Raw genomic sequence first — 19,802 nt, 5'->3', positions numbered from 1 at the left:
AGTAGATTTTTCTAATCTCTCAGCATTTTAAGAGCCTTGAGTAGCTCTGAACCAAACAATCGCACAGGAGTACTGAATCTGGAATGCCTGTGAGACAAGGCTCAGGAGGATTTAGCTGTTTTACATGCACTCAATAATAACTGATTTGGCACCAACTGTGAAGGCTTACAATGGTGTTTTCCAATGAGCCTGTTAAACCCCAAGTCTTCAGCAGGCTGCGGCTGAGCTGCCCCTGTCCATGGTACTCAAATAAGGAGCTCCCGGCCAACACAGGTCTCTGTGTGCAATGACTTTGGGTTTAGGTGGCACATCCAGCCTCTCTGGTTGTCAGGTTTGGAACACACGCACTACAGTTTTGTTGGCAAAAAAGCTGACTTTGCTGGCATAGTCTGGTGAATAGGATTCAGGTTTGCTCTTCTGAAAGATCTACTCAGGTCTTCCTTCAACTGAGGCAATGAGGCCAAATTCCCCCTTGAAATAATTCTGCCAACAAAAATGCCAGTCAGGGAAAGCAAGTGAGCCCAGCCCTTGACAATGCACAGCTTTGGGTATCATTCAGTTCCAGTGGGACGCAGTACAGAACACAGACCTTTTTCTTGACCAAGTCCTGTGGGGCAGGCAGACTCCTGTCCTAACCGGTCTGACAGTCCCAAGTATGCAAGAACAGTTGTATGTACTCATCAGAGATCCAGGAGACCTGATTTTGCAGGTGGTCCAAATGTCCTTCCCAACTTATTCTTCCAGATCCTTCCCAACTTGTTCTTTCAGAATCAGCATGGCTAAAGATACGTATTACACAGGGATGGTTATTTCTATAGTATGTGTCCAATTACTATTACATATTACAAAGCAGGCTCCTAATCTGATGTTCTTTCACACACTGCTGTTCCTGCTTGCCTAGAGAGACCGAGGGAAAGGTGACATTCACAGTATATAACCTGGACACCTAATACAGGAGCTCAGTCTTCCTGAGCCCTTAAAACCAAAGGGATAGTCTTGCCCTTTAATTAGGTGATTCAGGGAACCATTACACCCACTAAAAACATAACAATGCCATGGTTTTTGCCTATAGCACTGTCTACGCCTATCGACTGCAACAACAATCATGTCACATCATCAGAATTTCTAAAGCCTGAAAACATGAAGCCCAGGTGTCTATGCTCTCTGATTTTCAAGCTCAAGAGCAGAAGACAGGGGTTTGTCTCTCTTTCCTCATCTCATCCAATCTCCAAATACATACCAAATGCAATGGAAGTCACTGAAAAACAAATGCTTTTCTTAAAGGTAACTACATATCAGCTTATTCAACCTCTTCAAGGAGAGACAGATGAGACTCATTGTTTGAGGGAAATGACCACCAATATTTACTGAGACTCTCCACAACCAATGGGTTTCCTGTCAGAACTGAGGAAGCCTACAGATCCAAAGTGGTTTCTGCCAAGTTCCCTCAACTGGACTTGAGGAAGAGTTCCAATTAAAATGAAAGAAATTCCATCAAATACTCAAGACTTTCCATGTGACACTATAAGTTCAGACACAGACTCATGACTTCACATGAAAAAAACTGAGAAACAAAAGATAACAAGAGATATCAAACAAATTACTAATCAAGGAGCAAATCCAGTTCAGTCACAAGTGTGTACCCCAGTACACTCAAGGAGTCCACCTAACTACTTGAGACAAGGTAACTGGAATTAGGTGAGAGGAATTCTATCTTGTAATATAACTAAAAGGTGTTATCATTTTATCACAGAAGTTCCATACCTTCTTAGTGATTTCTCATGGACAGCCCTGCACAGCACAGCCAACAAACTCCAACTCTCCCCCCACCCAGCTAACCCACCTTTTGTAGCACTCATCCTCATTGGACACAGCTGTGGCCTGTTAAGGGCAGGCCCGTTCCTAATCTTTGGTGATTAGTACAGCTGCAACTCCTCAGGTGTGAGATTACCTTCTACTATCTTTATTTTCTTACATTCTATCACCCCAACAAAAAGGGATTATTTTATACTTCCTACATCTTTAACTTTCATTATATATTCCAAGGGATTGATATAAAGGCAAGATTCGAACACACATTTCTGATAAACATATACTTCTCCATCAGGCCTTGCTCTACTAATTCATGATGAAGACACTACACAAGAACTCAACATTAAAACACTAAATTAAAAAAAAAGTCAGTTCTTTGTAGGCAAAATCCAAACAATTACACTCTCAGTGTAACTGATTCAGTAGTCACCCCATCAAATCACATTACTACAGCTAAAGATCAGAGTAAAGCAACACAAGCCTTCATCCTTGTAGCCAATAAAGCAATAGTTTCTTATTTTCAACATTTGAAGAGAGCCATCAGCCTCAAAATGACACAGAAATTGAAGACATCCCTCATATGGGACAGTCTGCTTGCTTCTAAAATAGCCTGTTAGTTCCCATGAAAACAATCCAGGATTTAGCTGTCCATAATTTCCTCAAGTTTTAGATTTGAACTGAAAGTTTCCCTGTGGTGTTTGAATTACAACACTTTCTTTTTTTCATGGAAAATTTCCAAAATTTACTACATTTGGGGTGGGTTTCTAAAAGGCAGGAAGAAAAAGGAGGAAGAGAACTTATCACTGAAATTGTAAATACTACTGAGAATATTTTCAGAAAGATGAATATTTTGGGAATATGAGCTCTTTGGAATACTCAGAAAAGCTATAACCTCATGTCAGTGAAAAAGTTCATACAGAAAACATTAAAATGTGCCCAAACTTTGTGTGATTATAAGGTTTTGAAATAGCTGTTTGACACTTGCAACAGCCTCTACTGAATATATATAATAAGCTGAAATCTCTGTAAACTCAATTCTTGAAGCTCAAAATATGCCCATAAAGCTCCCAGCTGCTGCCTTCCAAGGAAGGCCAAGGCATTCAAAGAAAGAGTAGCAGCTTTTGAGAGTTTTTGTTTTGTTTTAAAGAACTACCTTCTTACTCAGATGATGAGGAATTCTCATCTGAATGAAGAAGGAAACAAAATACAAACCTAGAGATGGTCAAGGAAATGAAAGAGGGAGAAACTCTGACAGAATAGCCGATGAGTGTCTGAGAGTTATGAAAAGAGATTAAATGACTGGGATTAATGAGGAAAACAATGGGAAAGACTAACAGCTATTAGGCTGGAGGAAACACAGATTAGGGCTGATGTGAGTGACGTTGAGGAAAGAAATGTACAGAAGATAAGATACTGAAGCTTGACTGGATCATTGATAGTGGCACCGCAACACTCTCCCTTATTTGTTTGACTCAGATCAAAATCAGGGTTTTTCTGGCACAGGAGTTTGTGTCTCAACATTAAGAAGTGGAAAGAGTAACTCAACAGTACTATAAAAAAATCCAAAACAATAACAATATAACAATCTTTTCAAACCCATTTTTCAGATGAACACATTCCTTTGTCAAATTCATTACACCAGCTCACAAACACAGCTGCAGTTTCAGAACCCAGGACAGACAGTGCAGAGGTGGAAAGATGTGAAGGGAAGAAAAGGCATTTAAAACAGCTTAAACTGGTGAAGAAAATAATGTAAATGAATTTATGAATATTGTTGAATGGATTGATGATGCAAATAAACTGTCAGACTGATGGAGGTTAAAGGAAGGTGATGTGAAAAGCATGAAAGAGAAACAGATCCAAGAAAAATAATTAGGACAGACTGGAAAAGGGTCTGAATAGGAAAAGAAGTGCTAAGAGTAACAATAATAAAAGGAATAAACAGAAAATACCACATCAACTTTGAAAAACCAGCCCAAGGACAAGCTCCAAACCATAACTCAGAGTTACTGAGTCTTTCTGAATTCAGAATGTGTTTTCAAGTGCCTCATTTCCTTATCTGCCACACAAAGATAATGCTGCCCTTTGAGCTCGTGGATAACATCTAGTGACAGAACACAGAATCATGCGTGAGGAAAACAAACATTTTATAAGAGAGTTTGCATAGCATGAAATAATTGAAAAGCCTGGGGAAGGAGTGCTGATAAGAGGCAGCTATTTAAAAGGTGTTCAGTAAGTGCACAGGTGTGATGGTGCTCCTTGGCTGAAGCAGGCAGCTGAGGGCAAAAGCTCCGTGCCATCAAAACCTGAATCAACTGCCACACAAAGGGGGCAGGCATGTCTGCAAAGAAAGCTCAGAAAAGTACTTTTAATTTTCAAGAGTTTTGTTTATCAACCTTAACAGTATTCTTAGTGCATTTGTCCATAATCATCTTAGGAAAAAAAACCAAAAACCCAAAAACATCTATCAGAAGCAAATATAAAAAAATATCCTTATCAACCAATATATATAGTTTATACACAATACAGTCAATATTTCCATTATTGATATTCACCCAAATACTGAAGCAAGCTCATGGTGACCCACTACCAAATTTTGGGAATGTAGAAACGGTGTTTAGAAGATTTATGCCCAGTGAGTGGATTTTGCCTGAGTGAAAAACAGTGTCTGCTCCTAAGACTGCTCCCTGCATGCCAGGGAAGAGTAGTGAGACTGGGTACTGGGAACACCTGGGATCTCCGTCTGCAGACAGGGACCCTTGTCACTACAGAGACTTGATGCTCATCAGGAGTAAGTGCTGTGCAACCTTGCTGCACCCAAAGCCAGTTTGGGGCATAAGTTTATAAATCACAGAGGTGTCTCTGAAGAAGGGAATTGCAGGGGGCATGGGAAGGGACAGAGAAAGCAAGAGGGAGTTGAGAGCCTTGTCTGTGCTGGTGATAACATATTGAAGGAGGAAGGTTAAGTAAGAGGAAACAGGATATTGCCCAGTATTGGCAGAAGTTCTTCAAGACCCCACCTGTCATTGAAATAAACCTACTTAAAACACATAACAGACACAGCATATCCTGTGTAGCACTTCAGTGACTCAAGCCAAGACCATTTGATGGCACTCCTCACAGCACACAACAGTATTTTAAGTATTTCTCAACTTCAGGGAACCCAAAGCACTTATAAGTTCAGAGGACAGAAGAATATTTGTTTTCTAACTGTAAACAAATTAAAGAGGCAAAGGAAAAAAAAAAGCTTATTTTATATAGCACCTACATCAGTAAACTCTCTTCACTAAACTGAGTGGGAAGAAACCTCAAAGCAATAAATTACTGAAAGACACACCCTGAACAGTAGAGGAACTGTATTTTTAGCAGCTAGTGCAGACCAGTGATCCTTTCTTGCTTGAGTGCAGGAGCTAGGCATAGTCTTCTCTTTTGGCATGACACCACCAGCTTTAGTGCCAAGAATTTAAATGGAAAAAGCTGGAAATGCTTCACACACTGAAAACAGAAAAAAAATCCTTATTGTCAGGCAATATGGAGAGAAAGAAATCATGTCACAATTAATAAATATTGTACCAAACTCCACTTTTTGTAAAACTGTAGGAATGGGATGAACCTCTGCTTCTCCACACTACAGGCAGGGAGCCCCAAGTACAACTCTTCTGCCTCTAGCTTGCAAAAGGAAGACAATATTCTGTCTGGCTTTACATGGCACCTTGAATTTGCTGCCTGACCCGGTCTGCTCAGCCCCTGCCTGTGCATCCACTGACAGCTTCACACACACGTGGGGCATGGGGGGATGTCAGCCCCCACTCTACTCTCCTCACTCCAGTGCCACCCTCAGTGTCTCCTGTCCTGTGTATGGAAGGAGGTGGAGATGGCAGAGGAGGAGGATAGGAAGTAGAAGGCTGGCAGAAGGTGAGCTGGTCCTTACACTTCACTACAAAGCAGCAAAAAGTTTCAATCTTTCTCATTCAGCCCATGTATTTCTTTGTTAGTTCTGCTTTCCTGAGGGGCACATGCTGCTCCATTCATGCTTCTTTGGGCTGCACAGAAGAACAGGCAAGCAGAAACCCTCCACTGCAGAAACAGAAACATTATTACTCCCATGTGTTCACTAAGATTATCCTTCACTGGCACCAGCCTACAAGCATTCTACAGTTTTTCTTAGACACATATGTATGAGCACAGCACTTCTGATCAGTTAATAATTAAGACCATGCTAATACAGGCAAGTCCCATGGCTTAGCTTTTAAGTTCTTCAATCATCTACGGTTTCTTGGTATTTGATGTAGTAGTGATCATAGACTTAAAAGCAGGTCACTGCCTAACACTAATGAAAATAAGTATTTTAAGAGTTTACAGTTCACTGGTCCTGCTTCCTGATTGCACCTATGAGAACATGATTGATAGAAATCCATACTCATGCACATTTGCAAGGATTCCAGACACACAGAGCTAATATGTGACTTAAAATAATGTAACTGGATATGGAAATTAACTCTGAAGATATCTGAAGAACTTCATTTTTGTCAGGTCCTTATATCACACAATAATCACCTTCATGGAATAGCAGCCAGAACCTCTCAATTATCTTACAAATTTGACTCCACCTCTTCCAATTCTCATTTAAAGTCTTTAATTTTCCTTGATTATGTATCAGGATGGAGCACTCTGTGGGGCACTCTAGTGACTACCATCTCAAATAGCTGTGAAAGTCTCTAATCTCAAAATGAGAATAATCAAACTCTATTTCCCAATGATATTTTAACATGTTTTATGTGCATATATTCAATGCAAATAATTTATAGTGAAATTACCAGCAGCCATTTACTTTGTGTAATTATTAATATTTGTGCTGGCTTATGAATGTCTTTACTTTTCTACACATTTTCTCCTTCTCTACTTTTGGGCTACAGTTTTACGACAAAAAGGCAGAAACACTCTGTAATATGCTCATAACCAGTTGGAATCAGTACATTGTTTTCAAGGCTTGTTCATGAAGTTTGAGTAGTTAAAGCATAAAATATCCACAATGGCTTTAAAGGCCTCTGGGAGTACTTCCCAGGTACTTAGTCTTTGCTCAGTAGTTCAGGATGTGCATTTTTCATATTCAGTTCCTCATTTTACATGGAGTCTGCATAGTCTGAGGTGTCACATTTCATGGGAATTTCCCAAGGCATAAAAATATTACCCAGAACCTAAGATTCATTTTCATAGAGACAGAAAGCATCTCAAAGGCTCCCAGCCCCTGTCAGCTTTAAAAAAAAGGGAAATCCATAATTTTATGGTGGTTTTATTACTGAATTCCATGTAGAACCTATATCCTCCTCGCCAGCAGTCCCAGCATAAAAGGCCATTTCATATAATGCACGGTTCAAGGAACAGCTCAGGTTATTTTTGTAGATGTGTAAATTGCTATAGGATGGTTAAACTTTTGAACTCAAATTTGCTTTGATGCCAATTCCCATCCCAGACTGGGAGGACTTGTACTGTATGCTCTGTGTGAGGACTATGTGGCTCTGCTTCCAGATGGATCATGCATAACAATCACATCCTGGGAGAAGGGAGGGAGAAGGAGGACAAAGGAGAGTGCAGTGCTTGCTCCAACAACCAAGGGAATGCCTAAGGTTGTACTCAGTAAGGAACTCAGTGTAATGCATGTATAGAACAAGTTTAATAAACATAATTTTAAAATATGCAGATGAGAAATGAAGAAGGGAAATGCTAGAAGTGTAGAGTGGAAAGGAGAGAGGATGTTTTCCCTCTTTTTAAACTGCATGGCTTCCAATGTCAAGCTCTCCCAACTACCTCTGTACACATAAACAAATGCATTTAGTCTTAAAGAGATATTTGCAGAAGTGAAAGAGGATTCACCTACTGAAACAAGGAGGTTTATTGTTTATATTATTAATCATGGAGATAGTTTCTGGTATAACAAAGAGCATCTTGACATCATTATTTCTAATCTAAAGGGTTCATGAATCTGGATGCCAAATTCATTTGTATTTTTTTTCATTTCACGGCTTTTCAAGAAGAGGCACATCTTGAGGTTTCTGCACATGTAACAGAAAGAATTACTGATCCATCAGATATATGGGTCTGATTTTTCTGGGACTGCTACTTTTTACCTGAACTACAAGAAGTGGTACCTGTAACATTTGCTGATGGAAAACTGGCAGCGTAGTCCATTTCACAAAGGGAGATAGCATGGCTGCATCCCTGCCAGGCTGCAACTCAGCTCAGCAGTGCTGCTCAGTAACAGGTCTTGTTAGCCCAGACACAGTAATCTGTGACTGATTTGCTCACACAGGGCTTGGTTTGGTGTCTTTTATTTCGCAGATTTTTTTGGAATGGTGGTAGGAAACCTAAGTTGTACCTCCATGTGGAGCTGCCCTGTACTATGTGGGCATAACAACTTCCAGGTAGAGTTGTCATCTGTTGGTATGGTTCCACAGGAACTGTGGTTTGATGTCCAGCATAAAATTGAAGGACATGAATTTTGAAATGCCCACAGGACAAGTGTCCAATTCTGATAAGACTTCTGAAAGGCTAAAGAACTGAATTTACTGGGAGACTGTGCCAGCAAATCTCAGAAGAAACACTCCCAAGTAATCAAGCTACAGACACTCAGTTTGTCTTTAAAGTTCAGGCTCTTACAGCAAGTACTTGGAGACAGAGTGAGAAGTTTACATCCTATACGGCACATAAGAAAACAACTTGGATGTGTAGAGACATATATAGGAACTTCACAGTTGCATAAGGATACCTTCACACTGAAGGCTAAGAGAAAGAAATACAAAGGTAAGCCTAATCAAGTGCTGTCTATTCCTGTTTACTTGGGACTGGGATACTTTTCTACAGCTGGAAAACTTTAAACAGTTCTCCAGTTTACACTAAAACAAGAATATTGCAAAGATATGGAGTATTGAATATTAGCTCCCTGTTCCCTACTAAACTTACATTACTACCACCTGTTTTATTGCTGCAGTACCAACCAGCAAGACATATCTATTTAGGATAGAAATACCTTCTCACAGACTTTATTTCTATTTTCTTTGTTATTTACACAACACCTGCTTCCCATACAGACATTTACTGCAGAAGAAATGCTTCTCTATACTCAATGCTTTGTAATACCTAACCTTTAATGCAAAAGCCCCATAATTTATCAGGCTGAGGGAGGCAAGTTCAAGAGCACTGGAAACATTCATGTCCTTGTAAATAACGAGGGGTCTTTTTGATAAAAACAGCCAGTCAATTCCTGGAAGCAGATCATCCCCGTGTTATAGAGAGCACACTTACAAACCCCAAGCATTCCTAGTAGCAGTTGGCTCAATGCAGAAATGCCACCAGCTTGCTGATAACTTCATGCCTGGCTTTCAGAATGAAAGGGTTATCAGCAGCAGCTTCCACTGCCTGCTTGCAAAACCTCATCCTCACCTTCGACTTCCTCTAGCTCCTTGACATCCTCAGGCACACATGGTGTCCTGGTGACAGACAGTAACCAGATGGTCTTTTACCATTCAGCACTGACTCGTTTCAGGAATTTAATCTGATTTCCCAGAATATGCAGCACAGCCCTTGGTTCCAAACTTGGCATGCAGGTGGGATTGCATGCCTCTGGCTCTATAAATAGGCATAACTGTTGGTGGCTTTGGTACATGTCAGTGTTTGAGCTGCTTGCCGTTAGTTTGGAAAACCTGAACACCTGCCTGGGCATCCATCTGTGGTTCTGACTGACTCTGGTGGCTCCTGTGCACATCCAACCAGCCTGTCAAAGAGCTCAGCATCTCCTAATTCCAACAGCAAAGTCACTTTCTGTTCTACAACCTAGTAGCTCTTCCAGTAATTTCTTTCCATTTTTTATTGTTGTCAGCTGCATTGTACTGCATAATTAAAAGCACATGCAAAATACAAATTTAGAACCACCTCGCTGCAGTAGGGAGCTGAGGTTACTAAAAGGGTAACTACTGTGATACAGCTACACTCTTTCTCTCTTCATCCATCCTCTGCAAAGGTTGGCTCCCATTTACCAGGTAGACAGGTGAGGAATCAAAATATTGCCCCATTCTTATGCCTCAGTGGGAGACTGGAAAGTTTCAGGCTCCTCAGTACTCATTGCTCTACCTTTGGAAGTCACGGCTTCTCTTGGGAACTTCTCCATTGCTGGCAGTTCACATCTGTGCAAATTGCAACTATCAGGAAAACTGAAGGAAAATGTTTTAATGGATCCCTCATAATTTAAGCATGTAACAAAGATCAAAATGTGCCTTGGAATTATGTTTCACATGTGATTTTAGTGTTTTAAGACACTCAGTTCTTTATTATTTACATTTTAGGACTCATATAGAACTTTTCTGGTAAAAGCCCCTCATAAAACTACTTAGAAGCCCCCAAAAGTTTTGCAAAACACAGAAAAAAAAAAAAGGGAAAAAAGAGCAATATTGTATACTAATGCTATCTGCATAAAGATAAAAGTATGCTTGTACAAATGCAATTCCAAAACAAACTACTATTTACTAGTTATAACGAAAAAACTGTAGGGCATATAATAATAGTAAAGGTGCTGTTCTATCAGACTGAAGATGCTGTTGACTTTGTGCATGAATTTATAAACCTTTAATCCTCTTAACTGGTATGTCACTGTCCCTCAGAGTATGTAAAACCCTTTGCCCAGGTCCATTACCAATATCTTCTGTGCTTGCACCAATATCTGTAGAAATACACAGGACTTCAGCACTTTATCAGAAGTGCAGAGTATGTGAAAGGAAAATGGTCTACTGCAACCTAGTGTTCTGCCCAGATTAGTGAATTAAGTCTAAATTATTGAAGTTTTGACTATACTGCCCTTGGAGATACTTAAAGGATGTGCAGACATGGTGCTTAGGGTCATGGTTTCATGGTGGATTTGGCAATGTTAGGTTAATGGCTGAACTCAGTGATATTGAGGGCCTTTTTCAACGTAAATGTTTTAGGATTCTAATTATCTTTAATTTTAGATTACAGTAATGGTTTAGGGATTTACAGGAGAGTGGTTAACTTAAAGCACAAATATTACCTCAAATCATAACTCCTAGGCTCCTCCAAGCACTTTATTTCTTCTTTTTAAAAAAACCCTGCACTTGAAATTCAAAACTGCCCAACAAAATTGAAACCATCTCTCATCCAGACTTGACACTCAAATTCTTATTCTCCATATAAGCACACAGCTCTCACTAAATCAGAGAGCTGCATCCAAAAGCTGAATTTGATTCAAGCATAGTCTAGTATGAGCACTTATGACTAGTCTGCTATGACTGCTGTCCTATTTTTTCCCTCAGCCTTAGCTCCTTAGACCTTGCAGCAAGGTGAAGGCCTTTGCCTGCTCAGACTGAACACTCGGCTTGTGCTTTCAGACCACAAGAACAATATTAGCTTTCATCTAATTATGGAGACTTCTAAATACTGATCTGAATCCATAAGCAGCCAAATATGGACCCAAGTACACAATTGGACCCTACAAATGAGGCTGGATGACCTTTTGACAACCTTCTCATTTGATCTGAGGGACAGAGAGCACAGGACCCCACCAGGCAGAACTTACATCACAGGGCCAGCAAAGCCATCCCTGAACGTCATAGCTTACTTATTAAGTATATCTTTAAAAGAATCAAGCCTTGGTCTGCACAAGCTGCTTTTTTTTTTTTTTTCCTCACCTTCCCAACAGCACTGGACAAATTATCAGAAAACATGGCTACCACGGCATTTCATGTGTTGCTTTCTTATTCTGTGCAAGGAACAGATGCTCTCAAAATTATATCCAAAGTTTCTTCAAAATTACAGTAAGGTTTATATTAATCCTCATCAGTAATGGATATTTTCATTACCTTTATTCCTATCTGGTTTTGAATATTTAGGTAACATCCAGCATACTGCAATCTTGTAACTGGGACAGAAAATTTTAACTTCAGTGTTATCCAATGAAGTTCTTCATCTTTGCGGAAAAAATGGAGGAGGGAAGAAAGAACAAAGGGGAAACAAGCCTGTTTCTATGGGGGGGGAAGTCCCTCAAAACATGGTTTCTTTAGATGGCCATAATAATTAAAAGGAACATTGGAGAATAAATTTCTTTTTAAGAACTGTTAAATAAGGAGGATCAAAAGCTGTTTTCTAAGCCAGTCTTTTTTAAAAAGAAACCCTCAAGAGAAGCCTGGCTACTGTTGGCTTCCAGTCTATAGGTTATGTGCTGACAGAAGGGAATCCTTTGGGGAAGATACAGCCAAATAGCCCTAGTTCAGGGACCTGAGCAGAAATAAACAGTTCTTCCTTAGTATTCAACAATAAACTGTCTGTTATTTCTCAACACTGTATGCAAAATCCCCTTACCTTCTCTACACTCACCCACCAAAGTAACTAAAATTTTCATGACTCATATTTAATCATTTTTGGCAGCTCAGTCTGACTTGAACCAAGTCAAAATCCCTAAGCAGAAATTCACAACCAGGGAACATTAGAGTGAAACAATGCAGCCTTTTGGAAAAAGGAAAATAATATCCTCAAAAAACAACTTGTACCTGGAGTTGAAGCAGCTACACTGAAGCACCTACAGCCCTTAAGCACACGTGTATTTCCAGCCTATTTTCCCTCCAAGGTACATAGCCATTTCTTGATGAGTGCAGGCAAACAAGTTGATATGAAACACTGGGAAATTGCTCAGCAAAGATGATGAACAGTCTCATGTAGGTGAGTCCTCCAAGCAAACGAGGTTATGCTGTGCCTAAGGCTGCCACTTACTGTCACAAGTGGCTGAGTTAGAATTGCCACAGGAAAAGAGTGAATGACACCAAAGGTGCTGGAGAAATGCCAGAATATGGAACTTAGGAGAAATCCCATCTATTAATGATTTAGGCTAAATGCAATGAAAATAAGAAGAATATTCCACTCCAAAAGGGTCTGCAGAACAAGGACAACACAGCAGGAAGGCAAGAAATCTTTAAAAAAAGACTACTTTTTACTTCTCAAATCTCCACTATGTAACACTAATCTTAGAGCTTACAGGACCCATCTCTGTGCTAACAGTGATGTACCTTCAGTAAAATTTATTCACGTATTTATCAGTACTCCAGGTTTTGTAAAATGCAGCACTGCAACAGGTACACACAACTGCCACAAAAAAACCCCAAAAAAACCAAACAAATAAAACCCAAACACCCAAACAAAAAACCCAACCCAAAAAACAACGAAACAACCTAACCAATCACTATGATCTTCCAGAAATAATATACCAGAAACACTCTTACATGGTGTATTTAATGCCTCTTTTTAGCACCCTCCTCAGTGAAACCGGATAAGACTGTTTGGCTATACCATACTTCCAAATCTATCGTTATCTCATTGCACATGGAGACCTACTCAGAAAGTACATGATGCCTCCTGGAACTGCAAACCACCTGACATAATTTTGGAGTTGTAACAACCTTTGAAATTCCTGAAAGACAATCTAGACCAAAACTGAAATGAAGCCCACATCACACAGAAAAAATAGTATTATTGTAAAGGATACTAGGATACACTACCCAGAGAGAAACTTCAGCTTCACACAGCAGCAGTATAGGGAAAAAAATCCCTGATTTCAGAAGCTACCAATCCCTAAAAGCAAATTCCTAAAAGAATGTTTTTACCTTTATGACATACTTCGACATAGTTAGTTTTTGTTATTGTAATGTTGTTTTGTTACATTCATTTTGAACAAGCTGTAATCACTTGTTAACAACAATGCAACAAGGTGAGTTTGCAGTTGCATTTGTATGATGCCATGGACATTGACACTAAGTCTCTGTTTTATCATTAATTGAATTCACATGAAAATTTCTAATTTTAGATCATGGAAACCAGGGTCTTGAAAGCCACCACAAGAAAGAGACCATTAGATCTCTTTGAATGCTGGATGTATTAGGGTATGGGAAGGGAAGGAGAATGGGAAGGCTCCTAGACTAAGGGCCAGAATGTCCCATACAGCACTTTTATTTTGCTTCCAGTCTGAATTTTCCAAGATCATCTATGGCCAGTTTTCTCCCAGAAACTTCTAATTGCACATGTTTCTGTGTCCTTGTCTTCTATTCAAGTACTTTTATGTGACTGCACAGCTACTGACATGGAACATAATTCCTGTAGTACTGGTTTGCTTCTTTTACACCTCCAAACCTGGTCTTATCTTCAATGTCTTCACATGAAGCTTCACTTACTGTTTGAATCCTTGCTTTCCATAATTCAGGTTTGTACAATAATAATTTCTGGTTTGTACAAAATCCTTCTATTTATTTTTCTTGTTTCTGGGGGTTTGTTTTGCCCCACAATGTGTAGTTTGGGTTTTAGCAGTTAAATACCTTAAAGCGACATTTTTAAATACAGCTATATATGTCAGTCTAAGAAAACTCAAACGAGCAATCTACCACAACTATGTATTTGTAATCAGCCTCCATTTACTATGAGATCATCCAGCAGCAAAAATCCCTTGGAGTGACTGTTCTCCCCTCAAATACTGAAGAAACTCTCCAAACTTACAGCCCAGGTTCCCTGGCTAGATGAAAAACACATGCATCCATTTGCCCTGCAACAGAGGAAATCAGCTTTCTAATCACGTAGCACACCTTCTTCCAAATCCCTCTCCAAACCCCACCTTTGCCAGTTATCTTTTAATCGCAAAGAACAGAACATAAGCCTCTCATTACCTGTTTAACTCCAAAATGCCAGATAGCTTAAAATGGTTTCCAGCCAACTGACCCCTTAAGGAGTAACTTTCTCCTAGTCTATTCCATAAACACTGCATGATATCCAAGAGGTACCAATGATGTTGCATTCTGGGAAATTAATTAAGAAAAGAAATAAGAAAATAAGAAAACACATCTCCCAATCAGGTGATGGAGCAGTCTAGGTGCTGCCCCTCCTCTGTTTCCCCGGTACTTTTAAACTGCCTAAGCAGCATGGAGAAAACCCTTCATGCTGCTTGGGAGGTCAACAGCCACCCATCACTGCAAGAAAGGAGAGAAAGACAGCTCACAGAACTCCTCCTGCTCTGAACAGTTCAACCTGTTCACAGCAGATCCTTTGTAAAAGATGACCAGACTCCATTGTCCACTTTGTTCTGCGCCTTCTGACACAGTTATCCAGTAAAGGCTTTAGAATGCCTTTTCTTTCCTAGAATTAGATATCTGCAGTGTAATCTACAAGAAAAGGTGAACAATGGGGAGAATATTACAATTCCAAATATTCCAGTTCATTCTGCTCAGTGGTGAGAATTAATCTTCCCTTAGCTTTATGCATAAGGTGAAAGAATCAAGACCAAACAGAAGCAAGTTCAAAGACACTTTACACAGAAAGTTGCTGCAGACCTTTGAGAGCTTCCAAGCAATAAAACCAACTTTTGGATGCATTTCCTTTACCTCTCAGGATGTAGTTCTGATAATTTTGGTCAGCTTCTGCTCCCACTTTGATTAAGCAAGTCAGACCTTCAGCAATAACAAACTCATGAACCAAGTCCTTGTCATCCTGCCACAGGAGAAAGAAAAGCTGAATTAGATTTTTGAAAGACAAAGAAACAGATTATATCATAATGTAAAAAACAAATGCATGCCTGCAACACTGATTTTATGTTTCACATGTTGTAAGCAAGTCGATATGAAAGTTGTTACATAGAGGACCAAAAGCAAAATTTAAGTTTTAAAATTAGAATGAAATACATCAGTGCAAAGCAAGAAAAAACATGCTTTAACCTTTCCGTCAACTACAGAAAATTAAAATCTGCAAAATATGATGTTTCCTTTTTTTCACTGAAGGCTTGCAGACATTCTCCACAATACTAAATCTCTCATCATACCACATAAACAAATATCGTAAAAGCCCCAAAGTGTCAGGATCAACAAGAGAACAGCATCTCTATTCCTTAGCATAATTCCAGTTTCATATTTTAGCTGTGTGCAGCAAAACTTTAAAACTGGTTTTAAATGTAATATTACATTTACTACCTTAGCATAATATTAATTAATTATATTTAAAATGGGAAAGTAAAGTGTTGAAGATAAGATCATTAGTAGACAATATGCCTACACTGTGATGGAAAACAGCAAATACAAAATTTCACAGGAGTTTATGCTTGCTAAAGTGGCTCACTATTTTTTCATCATCATGTCTTTGCTCAGGGTAGCAGAATGATCCCATAACACAGTGCCACCAGGGAGTGGAGGGGTTCCCTGAGCCTTACATGCAAAACTACTGTGTCAAGGAACTACAGAGCACCACATCTAAAGCTTGTCTGCTCTTACAGAAGCCTCATGCAGACAAATAAGAAGCTAGTAAGAGCTGGATTAAACAGCCCTTAATGAATAAGCCATGCAAATTAGGCACAAGACCAATTAAAGGTATTAATGGGAGTGAATTACTCTGCAGAAAATCCCAGTTGCTGACTGCCTTCTTTTAAATAATCTTAATTTATCCTTTCATACATAAGAGAGTAACAGATAAATTCCAGCTTTCCAATAATGCAGCTCCAAGAACCCAAGATCTGTACAGTAAATTTGCTGAGAGTGATTTTTGAATTCATGGCGAATGCTTAGCAAACTGCCAAGAGAACTCAAATAATCAAGCCCCTTTTTAGTGAGACAATTCACTTACTGCAAGTTTCCTTCAGCTGGATGGTTTATTTACTATGAATTTCCTTTTTTCACCAGAGATAATTTACATAATTTCTACAGTCTGACCAAAGGGGATATGAATAACTGGAAGGTATCTATCAGTTTGTGAGAATTTTAGAAATTATGAGAAAAAAATACATTTTATATTTTAGCTTGTCAAATTTGTTAAAACAATTTGAAAAATCTTATACAGTCATGTACAGATACACAAATTTATCACATGATAAGGGTGATTTATCCTTCAAATAAAGTACAAAAGTACACAAAGTGGAAGCATGCAATCATACCCCATGTCTTGGTGAAAGGATGTAAAAGCCCAAAATACATAAGATAAAATTCACCCCTGAATGTGCACCCTTGAGCTAAAAATTCTTCTTATTTCTTAGTGTCAATGTTTTATCTTTTAGGAGCACTATTTTTTTTCCCAGTAGCTAGATATAAGCCTTAATAGTGTTTTCTGGAAAGCTAAGAAGTTTACAAATTCACATGTCAGACCAAGGCACTACAGATGCAAGCCCACAATTTCACGAAGACAAATTTTCTCTATTCATTTTCACCACCAGGTGAGTACTCCCTCCCAAGTATCCCTTTGTTAGATGGCGTTTTTAACTCAAAATACCTGAATAATTTCTTCTTCTTTAAGAATTTTGAATCTAGTTTCTCTTCAAACTCAAGAGAGGAAACATATCTATGCAATCTCCTAACCTTAATGTAAAGTGTACTAAGGTTTCTGGTAAACTAAGGCTAGGTGTAATGGTAACAAATAGTCTAATTTAAGAGAAACAATACATATATGTTTCTCTTAAATATATATATATATATAACATATCTAATTATTGAGTGAAATAATCACAATTCTTTTCTGGATCGTAATGTTATCGTAGTTCAAAAACATTTCCTTTTTCTTAAAATGTCTTTCCTTGAAACTTGAGCATATATTTTCATTTTGCATCAAGTGTGTTTGCATAGTCCTTGAATTGAGGAACAAAAAGATTCTGGATTGACAGATAGTGAAATAAAGAACATTGGAAAAACAGGAAAAAGTAGGAATAACTGTGGTCTGTGGCAGATTCTGACTTTTATTAATAGATCTAAAATGCCTGTTTGGGAAAAATAAATGACATTTGGATGAACCAAAAAAAAAAAAAAAAGTCCATATAGCAGAGAAGTTAACATTAGTTCAGTCTTAGAGTCTTCCAGACTGAACCCAAAAAGTAAAATAATTTTTTAATTGCATTTAGCAATTAAGGGCTGCTGACATTCAGTGAAAGATCAACACTGAACCCCACTGTAATTTTAGGATGTTTTCCCATAATCTTAAATAATGAATACATATTAGTGCATGACCTAGGGAAAACTTAGAAATTAGCATTTGATTGTCAAAATAAATAGAGGAAAAAATCTGCGTTTACGTTGATGGTATTTATTTATTTGTCTACTTAGTTATTTAATTATTTATTTTTTAATATGGACATTTTCAAAGCAAATTTTGAGGTCTGTCTTCTGGAATTTTTTCAAAGCAATCAAGTCATAGAGTCACCCTAAACTGAAAGGAGATATATTGCAGGGCAACAGCAGAGGAAATAGAGGGGATGAGGAACTCCAACTAGACTGCTTTTGGAAAGCACTGAATAAACAAATCAAACCTGAATTTAAAAAAAAGGCTTTTAAGATACTTCTCCTTTCCCAAATAAAAGGGAAAAAGAAGGTGTAATGAAGTAGAGTACAAACACATCATGCCTTAGACATAAATCTCAGCTCAGTACATTATCTATCCCATCATGTATATACCATGAGAGGAAAGAAGCAAACATCTGGAATGTGCAGTGAAAGATGAAAGGCATGCAAGCCCATGCATTCTACATTGAAAGGAGACTGTTTACATCAATTTTGGTCTAGGATAATCTTTTCAGACCCATTAACTCACTGACTTGCCAAGTTAGGTGACCTCAAGAGTAAAGGCTACTCTCTAGCAGTGGTTAAGAGGTTCAGGTTACCAGGAAGAGAGCATTCATTGTTCAAGAATATATGGCATGAGCGTGACAATGATACCTACAAGTACATGCCACACGTGTCTGATAGCAGCTAGAAGGAGGCAGGGAAATGTTGCCATTTGCTATGGAAATGTACTCCTCTGCTAATATTGCAAAGATTTATAAAGATTTATGAGCCCTTAATCAGCAGGCATTAAGGCACTGATGAGAAAAGCAGCAAAACAGGCAAAGCTGTCTAAGCTTACTGCTAAGCTCCTGCAACCATAAAGATTGTGTACTGACACAAAGGCTGGCTACTTAAAAGTCTTTATGAAAAGGTACCATTGGCCTCATCAGATAAATATATTTTGCTCATTTATTCACCAACTTCAATTAGATCATGTCTTCCTTTTTTAGGCTTCTCAAAGAAGATAATGTATGTTTGTGCAATAGAAGTCTATTTTCCTCCAAAGTATAACAGAAAAGACACCAAATATATTCAAAATGGTGACTTTAAAACTTGCTTGTGTGGTTGACAAAATGTACAAGCTACACTTTTTCATCTCCATAACTCAGCCTAGCAACTAAAAAGTCCCCACAAGCCTTGTGATCAAGCAGTCTGTACCATGGGCTCCTGTGCTCCACTGGCAGAAGCAGCAGGGGACACGGCCTTCCTTCCCACGCATTTGTACCATTTGATATATTTTATAATGCAGTTTTGCAGGGTCTTACCTGAAGATGTTTTTCTAAGGAATGGCATTTTGCAAGAACATGTTTTATCTGGTGTGCAGCTTCCATGTGCAAAGATAAAATGTTTATGTGCTGTTTAAGATAAATTTTTCTGAAGCCTGCTATTTATGTGGGTCATATGGTTGAAAGCTTTTACCCAAAGCATCATTATTTTTATGCCACAAGAAAGTTGCTTCATTTCCTAATAAGAATTGAGGTTTTGGAACATAGTTTCTCGAGGGGATTTTTTTTTTAATCTAACAAGCACTGTTGAAAGCTTCATTCCAAGTATTTGGGGAAACTGGATTAGTAAGGAATATTCACACTTGGATATGCACATATGTATTTCTTTCTTACGTGGCTAACAGCTGTGCAGAATACTGTCTTTCCAAGGAATCATAAAACAAAACAAGTTGCTTGTCTATAAGATTTTCACCAAGAAGAATTTCATTTTTATGTTTTGAGCTTCCCCCTCCCTTTAATAAGCCAACCCATTGTTTCTGTGTGCTTAAGCATTCCCATATTTAATTCTATCTTGTACAATTCTCTCCTGTTTTTGTTACAGAAATAAAGACTGAACATTTTATAATGTTCATTTCTTTAAATAAGGAAAACCATG

At 38.5% G+C, this 19,802-nt stretch overlaps 1 protein-coding gene across 3 annotated transcripts in view; it reads right to left on the bottom strand.

Annotated features, from left to right (window-relative positions):
- FHOD3 (formin homology 2 domain containing 3) overlaps nt 1-19,802 on the bottom strand; it is a 372,998-nt gene that overhangs the window by 171,369 nt on the left and 181,827 nt on the right. For all 3 annotated transcript variants that reach the window (XM_058026115.1, XM_058026125.1, XM_058026134.1), the window contains exon 5: nt 15,234-15,339. In XM_058026115.1, coding sequence (XP_057882098.1) covers nt 15,234-15,339 — 106 coding nt within the window. The remainder of the gene's footprint in view (nt 1-15,233; nt 15,340-19,802) is intronic.

This window comes from Melospiza georgiana, chromosome 1, assembly GCF_028018845.1.
Source record: "Melospiza georgiana isolate bMelGeo1 chromosome 1, bMelGeo1.pri, whole genome shotgun sequence".
Lineage (NCBI taxonomy): Eukaryota > Metazoa > Chordata > Aves > Passeriformes > Passerellidae > Melospiza > Melospiza georgiana.
This window is presented reverse-complemented; position numbering and strand designations above follow the sequence as displayed.